General features: G+C 34.3%; 1 protein-coding gene across 1 annotated transcript; it reads left to right on the top strand.

The window, feature by feature from the left end:
• The first annotated feature begins 6,973 nt into the window (after positions 1–6,973).
• LOC147411574 (protein S40-6-like) lies at positions 6,974–8,098 on the top strand. The gene has a single exon (XM_086450050.1). The coding sequence runs from the start codon at positions 7,131–7,133 to the stop codon at positions 7,764–7,766; it is 636 nt and encodes a 211-aa protein (XP_086306176.1). The 5' UTR covers positions 6,974–7,130; the 3' UTR covers positions 7,767–8,098.
• The last annotated feature ends 3,999 nt before the right edge of the window (positions 8,099–12,097 follow it).

The following is a 12,097-nucleotide window of genomic DNA, read 5'->3' on the forward strand; positions in this document are numbered from 1 at the left end:
ATGAAAGGAAAATTCTACCAAATACAACCACCTTAGTGAGTGTTTTTCAATAATTGAATTATTTAATCTTTGAGTTGATTCATCTCTAACTTGAATAGTGGAAACAAATGAACAGGAGGATTAATTATTCAATTAGAAAACTTGAAGAAATATAAGATTGAAGAGGCAAGCAATAATACAAAGGACTAAGATTCCCATCTTCTCCAATATTATTTATTATGATGGGTCCTACCTTTGTGATCTCTTACTCCAAAAAAAAGAAAGAAGAAGAAGATTCCCATCAAATGATTATAACTCTTGACCTATACCAATCATACAAGCAACATTGTTCATTTTCTTTTATTTTTTGGATGGGAAAAGAAAATTAGGACTACTAAGTGGGTCAAAAAGATTACAGAACTTGTGGGTCACAATGAATATGGGACATCAATATGCAAAAAAAAAAAAAAAAATTAAAACAGTAGTTTTTATTTTTTATTTTTCCTTCTGATTGTGAGAAGTAATCGAACAACAGAAAATGATTTTCTATTACACTCAAACTTTACACACCCAAGATCTTCAATGGAATGTTAGAAAATTTTTATCTAAAAATAAATTTTGATGTTTGATTGCTCTTACGAAAATGTTAAAAAAGAGAGTTGATTTTTAATTTCAGATGTGGAGGTAATCATGAGATAATAATATCACAAGGCGAGAAAATCACAAATTTTCACAATGGGTTGGTGGGGAAAACACTTCGGTCGCTTTCCCAAGAAAAATTATTTTCCTTTGAACAAAGGATCAATCACACACCTTCAAATAACATTTTTTAAGAAAAATCAATTTCCATGGCAATCATGTAGGCCCTAATAAGAATTCCAAAAAATAAAAAGATAAAAAGCCTATATGTTAAAAAGTCCAAAACAGTAGAAATTTTATAATATAGTGCTACATAACATGATTGATTCCAAACAGAGAAACGGACGTGTTACTGTACTACAACCACATATAAAAGAGTATCATCCAACTTGGGAAACCCCACCTCTCAGTCCAAGTGGGTGGACTACATTTGGTCAAACCTTCAAATGTAGGTAGTGAGATGGGGGAAACCAAATGGTTTTTTTTTTTTGGGTTTCTGTAACTGTCATTTTAACCGAAATAACAGTTTTTTCACTTGGGCTTTTAATTAAAAAAAAGAAAACTATATAGCATCAGCTAGCCTTTTTTACCCCATAAGTCCATGTCCAAAAATCCTAACATCTTAAGGTGCTTTGGAAAGGAGTGAGGATACGCAGCAAGGGTTGGCAGGTCAGCCAAACCAGATATTTATCAACCCAGCTAGAACTGGTTGGGACATCTAATAGGGACCTTGACACTGACCACCCTATAAAGAGTTTGATAATAACTCATGTAATTAGGGAAGTTAATGGGCAGGTTTAAGGTTTGGTTTTCGATAATTTATGGATAAGTCTGATTTGATCCAATGGGATCATATAATTCAAGTTCGAGTCTTTCGATTTGCTATATATGGGTTTGTCGGGCAATTTGTGGTTTTTTCCATCAAATAGTTTTAAAGAATTTTGAAATTAACTTCTAAAAGGGCTAGTAAATTTGTGTAATAGTTTGGTCATTGCAATGTATTTCAATTGAGTTAGTCTATTTGACATCCCCAATTATATATAAAGGGAAGGCACTTCATTTGTACCCAAAACTTGAAAAGTTAACTTCAATAGTTTAAATCAAAGTATGAGTATTATATTAAGTAGTTGAGGAGCGAACTTCTAGACCTTATTGAGGAAGGTTGACCTAAGTTACATCACGGGGATTAGTGTAAGTACTGCAAGAGAGACATGGTCCATGACAAAGGCGTGCATTGGAATCTCTAAATGTAATGAGTTTTAGCTAATTATTTGGTGCAAGAGGAATTTGGATACAATATAATTATCTAGCATGCGTCGAAATAATCAAGATGGCACCTTCATATATATTAGATTTTCAACTTGCTTGACACGTGTTTTAATTTCCTGCATGGATCCAAAATAATTAGCAATAGTAACACTTTATGATGCTAATCATTGTGAATCGCATTACTCATCATCCTCGAAGCCTTATCCCAAATAATAGAGCTACATTTTCTATTATTGTGAATTGTGTTATTAAAACCTTAAATGTGTAGGTATACTGTAAGAAATATTCACATCATGATGTGAGGATAGAGAAGAGAAATTGATGATGGGTCAAGGAGGACCTCACCTGTTGAACAAATTAGATTCCCTTTAAGTCTCTAAAAAGGTGAGTTTGGGGTTTTACTTTGTAAGAGAATTATTGATGTTTTCCCACTTGTTTGAAATATAAGCAATGTTCTTTAAGGTTATGTCATTATGTCAGGATTGGGAGAAATTGAGAGAAGAAAAGAGAAAATAAATGAGTTTCTCTCCATTTCTCTTGTTTGGATTGTTAAGTGGTAAAATAAGAGGAGAGAAAAAAAAATGGGTTTCCTTCTCTCAAAAAGTGGAGAGAAATGGAAAGAAACCCTTTAAAATATTTTATAATTCCAACTCTACCCTTAGATCTCCTTTTAAGATATTTTAAAATTTCTAAGTTGTCCCAAGTTCTCTCGTGTCAATCCAAACATGTTGGAGAGAAATTGAATTTGTCTTCTCTCCACTTCTCCCAATCCGAAGATAACCAAGTTTTAGACTTTATTTATCAAAGAGCTAGAGTTGAAATAAATCTACAAATAAAAAAAGCAAGTTGGTGTGAATAGTTTATACAAAGGAAAACAAAATAAAAATTCAAGGAGATCTATGTTTAAATGAAAAATCATAAGTGAGTTATTATATCAAAGGTTTTGCCTTTGAATATATCCAACCCCAAATAAGACATCCTCATCATCATCAACATCATATCCTACTAATATGAATCTTATTTCACTAAATAACTATATTATGAAACAGGATTTATAGGATTTCAAGTTGTAAAACTCACCACCCCTACTAAACAACATTATAGGAGATTAAAAACCTATAATTCAATGTCAATTACTTTCAATGGACCTCATCTGATCCAAAATCAAGTCTAGCTTCCACCATTTTCAAAATATCTTTAAAAATAAAATATAAAAAGAAAGAAAAAGAGTAAAGAGTATAAAAGCTAGGAATACCATCAAAATTGTACTATACTTACAAAGTTCTTAATTTATAACGTAGAACTAATTATGAATGACTTTTATTATTTTTAATAAATTAACTTGCTAATATTAGGTCCTTTTACTATTTTAGTCAGAAGTCGACTCAAATTGGAAATGTGAACCTCTAATTAAATTTAGGAAATTTAAATCATTGGAGACCTTCAATTCATTACGATTGATATACAACTCACTCTCAATGACAAAAAAAAGTTGGCATTAGATAGAATGGAATGAAAACACAAACTCGTTTAAGTGACTCCAAATCTTTAGATAAGATTTTATTATTATTATCATTATTATAAATAAATAAATAAAAAGGCCACATATTTTTCTTATTTTCCATCTCCCTACTCTTCTAGTCAGGGTGGGGTGGAGCAAGTAAGGAGTCTGTGGGGGCAATTGCCCCCACATTTGACATCATTGCATTTATGCTTTATTTTGAGATACCTCTGTATTTTCAACTAATTGCATATCCATTTGCCCCCACTTCTTCACCTCTTTCAAATTTTTGCCTCTCCCTTCCATTTTTTGAAGATGATATTGCCTCTTGACTTGGACTTTGTCCCATAAATTAATTGAAATCTAATATCATTTTTTTCAATTTTTATCTCAAAACATCTTAATTTCTTTCAAAATCATTCATCTGCGACTCTAGCATTAACTATAGTTTGCCCCGCTACAACAAAATCCTGGCTCCACCCCTGCTTCTAGAAACTTGAAATACAGCCCCAAATGTAGGCTACACACACGCACACATGCACGTTTGATGATCAAATTCTACTAAGCCAACCTAATCAACCTCACCAAACGATTAAACCACAAAATAATAGTCGATTCTTCCTAGTACGGAAAACTATTAAATTAGTGATTCAGTGCAACTGCTCATAAATAAACTACAATACTGTATATTCATCCTAGTACAAGTATCATTAAAGCATTGATACATTGCAACTACTACAACAATAAATTATGTCCACCTTCATATCAAAAGCTAATAAACAAATGATCCAGTACAATCACTCACAAATAAACTAATTAACCATCATGAAATAAAAAAATGTTTTTTGTTTTAAATTTTTTTCTCTATGCTTTGTTTTAACCATGAGAGAGTTGTGGAGAGTAGCTGGTAAGATTCTGATCCTTGAACAACGCAACAAGATCTTGTCTCATGCCATTATCATGGAAGGGGTCTAAAATGCATGACGAAATCCATCTAAGAATATAGTAGTTTCGGCTGTCATGTTTAATATAAAAACATGGGTGGTGGGTCCTGGAATCATAGGCACCATATATTAATTCCTTCAGTAAATTATTTCAAAAGATCCCTCACCATCCCCTTTTTTTTTTGTCAGAATTCAAGTTAATCAGATGATGTTACCTATGGGATCTGCAGACTTCTTTTTTTTTTTTTCCTTTCCATTGTCCATATATGATTATATGTATTGTGAGAACAAGAGAAAATTGCATTGGATCCGATACGAGGACAGACGAGATCTTCATTGGAAAAGTATACTCTCATGAAATATAATTGAATGGACGATTCAAGGAGGACGATTGTCTCCCGAGGATAGATACAGAATATGGAGTCTCGAGTGCAAAGTTGGTACACATTTCTCAAGATACCAAACTCTTAGCGTAATTGCTTAACTCATGTAATCTTATTAGCTCTCTAGGTTGATGTTGAGTTTAGTCCCACATTCGACACTTGTTGCCTTGTCTCTATCCTTGTAAGCTCCTGAGCCTCTCCACTCTTGTCAATTGGTTTTGAGTTGGAACCCTAAATTTATCATTTACTAGAAATTTATTTAAGAGTCTTACATGCTCATTGAAATTACACGCTCTCATTCGGTGAACTTCATGAAGAAGAAGCTTACATGTTGATATATATCATCATCTCCATATGAGTGTTATAGATCAAACTAATAATAATGCATGTAAATGACCAAATGGTTCGTGTCAGAGAAAGAGAAACTCTTGTCATATTCTCCAATTGAAAACTATTATTCCCACTTTACCTTTAGCATACATCTCGGAATTGTTTCAATTAATAAACCAATGTGCAAAGGTAGAAGTTTAACAATGATCCCTTTGTACATCCTAAAAAATCTTCATCTGATGATTTAGAATAAAGTACCTACTTGAGGAATATAATGAAAGATGAATCATAGACAAATTTCGACAGACACGCATTTGGCGTACGATGTGCTATCCTAATATGGTAAGACCTCAAGGGGATAAATAGACAAGTGAAAATGACTTTGATAATACAAAATCTCATGTAATCAAGGGTTAACATAGTAAAAGTATGCAATTTTTTACTTTTAACCCAATTAATTATTTTATCAAAATTTCTTGGTTTTTTGAGTGTTATTAAAAAACTCAAAAAAAAAAAAAATTTTAAAAAGAGAGAGAGAAGAAACGACATCGATGAAGAAGAAAATTTATCAACAAGAGTAAACATCAATCAATCTCTACTAAAGATTTAGACATGCTTTTCTTAAAAAACATAAAAAATACCCATAAAGTATGTTTCTAATACTTGTTGCAGTGGAATACGTAACTAAGATATAAAAAGAAAGGAAGTTTTAATCTTTGATTCACTGATCAATGGACCTTCTTCATAGATTACAGTTGGATGAGCCGATCACATAGCTGAGTTTCCCATCCACGATTCCAACTGACAATGACAATAATAGAGAGAATGTGTGTGCATTATAATCGTGTGCATGAGATGATATATCTAATGGCATATCTTGAAGATTTAGATTTGCATCAATTAGATTTAATTAGTATCAATTAGATAAATTAAAATATTTATGTTATTTTAATTTACTCATCTTGCTTGATGTAATCCTTATAAATATCCTATCAGATTATGAAATATTGATCAAAAAATCTTCAATAAAAATCAGATTATTACAGACAAGACCAGCCAAAGTCGGATTGGGGGTCCAAAATCTGACAAATGAACCTGTTGCAATGGGTCCGGATCAAGTCCCACTAGATTAGTATGGGGCCCATAAAGTAAAAGGGGGGTTCAGATTGTGGGGGAAGAGCCCCAATAATACCCACCCACACCACATCAAGTAGGGGCACTTCAATACCTATCAACTACTAAGCATTACTTGCAGTAACATTAACAACAGAAAAGCAACAGCAAACAAATAGGTCATTGTTTTGGCTAAAAGGCATCCCCAGCTTTGATAACGATGTCTCTATCGTGATATGATGATAAGGTTTTGTTTAATTCACAAACGACAATCTTCATGGGTCCCACCACCATTTTCTCTTAAACCGTCCAATGTGCCCATCATCCCATTTTTTTTATTTTTTAAAACTCCCTCCACAAATGCCTTTATTTTATTTAAGTTAACATCAAACCTTACTTACTTATTGTCATTATTAGTTCCCCTCCCCTCTCTCACATCTATCATTGTCTTTATTTTGTAAGGACCGGTCATTGATATGCCACGTGCTATCAGATAAATGGAAGATAGAGAGTGGGCCCCACACCACCCCCAAAAGCTTTTGCAAGCATAGGTGGGGTTGCTGGGTTATGTACCCACGTGGATGGTGGATCCGGGTGGGTTGAGGATGCATTCGATGGGTCAACAACAAGAGCGTTTTAGTGTGGGACCCGTGATGGGCTTGGAGGAATGAAATCTGACGTATAAGAAGTCACACGGTATCTTGTTTTTTTTTTACAGATTCATTTGTGTTGATTGGAGATTTGACTAAATGCAGACGAAATGAAATTGAAATTGAAATTAAAATGTAGGAACCTAATTGAGTAGTTGAAGACTATATAACTGCATGTGTGGGTTCTCAAGCAAAGTCTATAGAGGTTGGTCATTGGTCGTCGTCGTATAATATAGAGTAGAGTTCCGACGTGACACGTCGGAAACGTAAGTTTCCGGTGAACGGAATCTGACGATGATATAGAGGGATTCAAGAGCCCGAAATGGCTAAGGGGCGAAAAGTAGGGTCGAGTCGTCACGAGCGGTTACTAGGGAGCTTTGGTTACAATCAAGGTCAAGGTACCGGTACGGATGTATCGGAGCTTGGTGAAGAAGATGTGTGGTCAATGATCGATCGTGATGATCATGTTGGACCCACAGAGTGGAGGTCACAAGAACCAACGAGAAACGTAGACCGTACGATTAGAAATCGACGCTGGATTGCTAGGGAGGATCATCACCACGTGGGTGGTCTATCATTGGCGTTTGAAGATGCAGCAGCAGGGAGGACCCCATCAACGAGAATTGTACACCAATTCAATGCCCAAGACAACATGGGATCGACACGTGGTGTACACATGGCTGCATCAGCACCAATGAACGTGCCCAACTGGTCGAAGGTCCTTCGAGTTGACTCGGTAGAATCGTTGCATGATTCGGACGATGGGAGGGAGGAAGAGGAGGAGGAGGATCATGATCTGGAGCGAGTTCCACCGCACGAGTACTTGGCACGAGAGTATGAAAGGCGCCGTAAGACGTCTGCCACATCACTTTTCGAGGGAGTGGGTCGAACCCTTAAGGGTAGGGACATGAGCCGGGTTCGAGATGCTGTTTGGAGTCAGACCGGGTTCGATGGTTAATGATTGAGGAGAACCCAATTGAATCGAATTTTTATCATATTTTTGTTAATATTTTATCATTTTTTCTTGGGCCATGATTCGGCCGAGTGGAACTCATTCTAAACGAGTTACACTCGGACCACTGAGCCTAAGCAAAATAGCAATGCCTCTCTCTCTCTCTCTCTGCCTCTCTGTCTCTCTTCTCCTCTCAATTTCCCTCCCTGCCCTCTCTCTCTCTCTCTCTCTCTCTCTCTCTCTCTCTCTCTCTCTCTATCTCGTGTTGGAGTAACTGTGTATCTATCCATCTCTATTTAGTGGTATTTTAGTAATTATGATTTCCCTTAGCCCATGAATTACTATTGTGTAATAATCCTCTCTTTTTTTTTCTTCACCTATGTGTGTTTGCGGGAAAACCAACGGAAAGATTGCGTTTTTTAATCAAAAAATATATTTTCTCAAAAAAAAAAAAAAAAAAAATTACACGTCATATAGTATAATATTCTCCACCCCCAGTTTTGTACCCCACCTCCTAAAAAAACATAATTCACATATTACAAATGGAAAAATCTCATTCACATAATATTTACCCAATCCCCAAAATCAAAAGCCAAGTATCTTTTCTTTGACGTTTTTCCTTAAAGTGACATAGCAAACATTTTCTAGGCACCATTATTCTAGAAAATAGATTTTCTTCAAAATATTCTCCCTTTAATCATACAAACTCTTAATTAAATCTAGTGGGATACTTAAAAAAAAGGGTTTGTTGAAACTTGAAACCATCAATGAGGTGACAAGAACACATCACTCTCTAATTTTTTATTTTATAGTTTTCTAAATCTAATGGTTACTAATTATTTAAAAAAAAAAAAAATGGTGGGATAGGGAATAAAAGTGATGGACGATAAATATGGGACCCAAGCCCACGAGAAGAGAAAGAGTTGCTTTTTGAAGGGAAGGGAAGGGTAGGTGGTCACAAGTTGGCACGGCTCAAGGCAGAGAGTGAAACAACACGGCCGATGGAGATGCCTTATTGTTACCTTTTTCAAGAAAGAGACATAGTGGTCTTGGCTGTGAGATTGAGAGCCATTGCTTTATTTTACTATTAATAAATAAATAAATAGATAAATAAAAGGGCTAGATATTTATAAGGTCCCACACCCATACCATATATGTAAATTCTATTTAAGATGATTTTTGGGTTTTTGTTATTTTCTACTGATACATAGAATCTACAAGTTTAAATTTTTTTTGACACTCTTTAAAGGTTTTAACCTTATATTAGATAAATATTAAATGTGAAAGCAACACATACAGGAGGAATAATGCATCAATTCCCACACACTAAACTACAGCCCTAGCCCTCAGGTGAGTTATCACTGAAGACAAAACTTGTGTTGTGTATCACTCTCATGACTATTTTTTGTTTACTAAATTACAAACTAATGAAGAAGTCGTAAGGCTTTCGAAGGGGATAATGGGTGTTTTTGTAAAATTGTTCTTACATAAAACCTTTGTCCTTTGTCGAGGAACGAAAGAAATTAAATTATTATTTTATTTTGGATTGATCTTGTTTTCAAATGGAATACAATTGTTGTAAGAGTGGAGTGGTCCTTCTTGACCTTCAAGGCCTCTAGCATTGTTTCTTCTTTAACGAATCTTTTTAGAGTCGTGTTTTTCTGACACCCCCTCTAACATGTCATGGGCTACAATCATAGATCTTTTTCCCTGAAATACACAATTATGCATTACTATAAATATGTGCAATTGTGTATACCAAGGAAAAAAAAGATCTATGGTTCTAACACATGTCACGTCAGTAGGCATATGGGACCATATGTCAGAGGGGGTGGCGTGTCTTTTTTTTTCTTATGTCTATATCAAATAATAATATGAACTAGCTAATGAATATTTTTATACTGAAACTTTTCAATAGGCCCTTTCATGTATAACATGTGCCATTATAGACCACGTTTACATTCTAAATATCAATCTAGAATGGTTTGTTAATAAAAATGAAAGACTAATTCTTTTTATTAAATTTGTTTCAAAATAATTAAAGTTATGTAAGCGGAATCGATTAATGTACATCCCTAAAAGACTTATAGTTGCTGGTCTATTCTCAAAAGTTCGTTACACCTAATAAAGGGTGTTTTAGTGCATTGGAATTGAATGGGTGTCTATCCTCGAAAAGCTATGAGTTACAACTTTGTGCTTATTCGAAGAAGCTGTTCGTACAAAGAAACACCCACTTTTTAGTCCCTCTATAGATTTGATTTGGATGAAAAAAGCAGGAGAAAAGCTAGTTCAATGTTCCTCCACACTCTTATCCATAGCCCATGTAATTAATATCATGGATGAATCAGGATAATCTTCCTTCACTATTTTAAGAGATCTTCTAGGTGTGAAATGGTCTTTATTAATTTGGTGATTTTTATTTTTGTTCCAAGTTCCAACCCATTGTGTTATTTGTAGACTTCTTCCCATACTTTACTCTGGACATCTAATTCTATAGGACTATGAGAGAATTGCACTACGTGAAAACTGAAAAATTCAACAGAAAAAATTGACGGGCCAGCCCACGAATTTTAAAAACTAAATTTTGATGGTCTAGGACCGGCGAAATTCTTGATGTTCCCAAATTTGATGGTTTAGAGTTGTCGAATTTCTCCCATCCTTTATTAATTTGACAATTTTGACTTGTCTAAAAAAAATTGACAATAAAAAATTCGACCCCTTGGTCTGTTGAATTTTATGAAATTTGACAGCCTAATGACTTTTTTCACATTGTGTAGATAGTTACAATCATCTTTTGAATTGGTCAAGTTTTGGTCATAAGATCTCCAAGGTGAAACCATCTTTTGAAGAGGTATGATGTGGCTCTACATCCAAACTTCAAAGTTGGAAAATCATAAAAGATAAGAAATTGAACTATTTTATAATCGAAAGCAAGAGATAATGGGATCATGGAGGGAAAGTTGCATGTTGGGTAGAAGATTCTTAAGACTAGTGGTGCATTCTTACCACCGATGCAAAGGTCCCATTTTATAGTAGGGAGTGAGGGTTCATGTCATGAGATGGTAAAGTTTTTATACCAACTGCCAACCTTATACAAGCTTCCTCCTTTATTCGGATTTAGTCTAAAATACAAGCACAAACACAAACCTATAAAGGAAAATCACTAGCTTGGGGTAGTTTGTATACCATATGCAGCAATTTCATGAACACAATAATATGTTAATATTGAAAGCTCGATGGAAACTTCACAATCAAAGGCCAAAAGAGGATTTATAGAACTACATTTGTGGTTGCACGTGATGAGCAAAAGAATGTCAAGAGAATGTAGAGTTCTCATCAAGACTGCAAAGACATTTGGTGCCATTAAACTTTCATGAGAACTTTTTATTTTTTTTTTTACATATATATGTAAGTCCATTGTTCTTTTATGAACTACTTATAATGGTACATGCTACCTAAATGTTTCTTTTCTACTTAAAGAAGAAAAAACTAGTAGATGAGGTTTCACTTTATACTACCAAAATGCAATGAGTATAACAAAGATGATCATAGAATGCAACAGAGGTAAGGATCTGACAGTAGAATTGAAATTAATGGAAATTCGAGTGAGACTACTTGGATCTTTATAACAAAAGATGGTGATGGTACCATCAAGACCATGTGCTTTTGTGCAAGTTGAGGGATCAAAAAGATGGAAAGACAACTTAGAAATGAAGTAGATTAACTAGTAAGAAATCGATCTAAATACATTTCTTGATAGAAGATATAGCTCTACATAGTTTTGAAAGGGGGAATTAAATTTATGTTACCCAATTTCAAATAGTAGGGTTAGTCACAAACCTTTCAAAATATATAAAAGATGGTTAATTTTCCTATATACTATTAAGTAACTAATTCTTAAGTCTTTTATATGGTATGGATAAAGGGGATGTGGGTCTCTCTCCCCCTCCCTGGCCCCTCTATTTGCATGAACAAAAGTTTTTTTTTTTCAAACTAATTTGAAGAGAACTGTGGTAATTATACGGGGTTTGGCAGAATTGAATGTAGAAACAGTCCTTAGTATCATGAAAATGTTTAGCCCAGAATTAGCTATGACAAACAAATAGATGCACCTACAAGAAATAACCAAATAACATGGGTGTTTTGTATTGAGTTCTAAGGGAACTAACCAATCAAAATTGTGTTATTCTTCATGTCGATCCAATGGCCATGTCAGATATGGGTTGATTCGGATTCACATTATATATGCACACTTAAATTTCAATCCTTTTTTCTTTTTTTTTTGAGATTATGTATTGGAGAGGCACATGCTAAATATAACATTTTTTTTTCTTACT

The sequence above is a fragment of the Akebia trifoliata genome, chromosome 1, assembly GCF_017979445.1.
Source record: "Akebia trifoliata isolate Shusen 1 chromosome 1, ASM1797944v1, whole genome shotgun sequence".
In the NCBI taxonomy this organism is placed as follows: domain Eukaryota; kingdom Viridiplantae; phylum Streptophyta; class Magnoliopsida; order Ranunculales; family Lardizabalaceae; genus Akebia; species Akebia trifoliata.

What these genes read in the sequence shown, in the direction of transcription:
- LOC147411574 (XM_086450050.1), top strand. Translation starts at nt 7,131, where the DNA reads ATGGCTAAGGGGCGAAAAGTAGGGTCGAGTCGTCACGAGCGGTTACTA.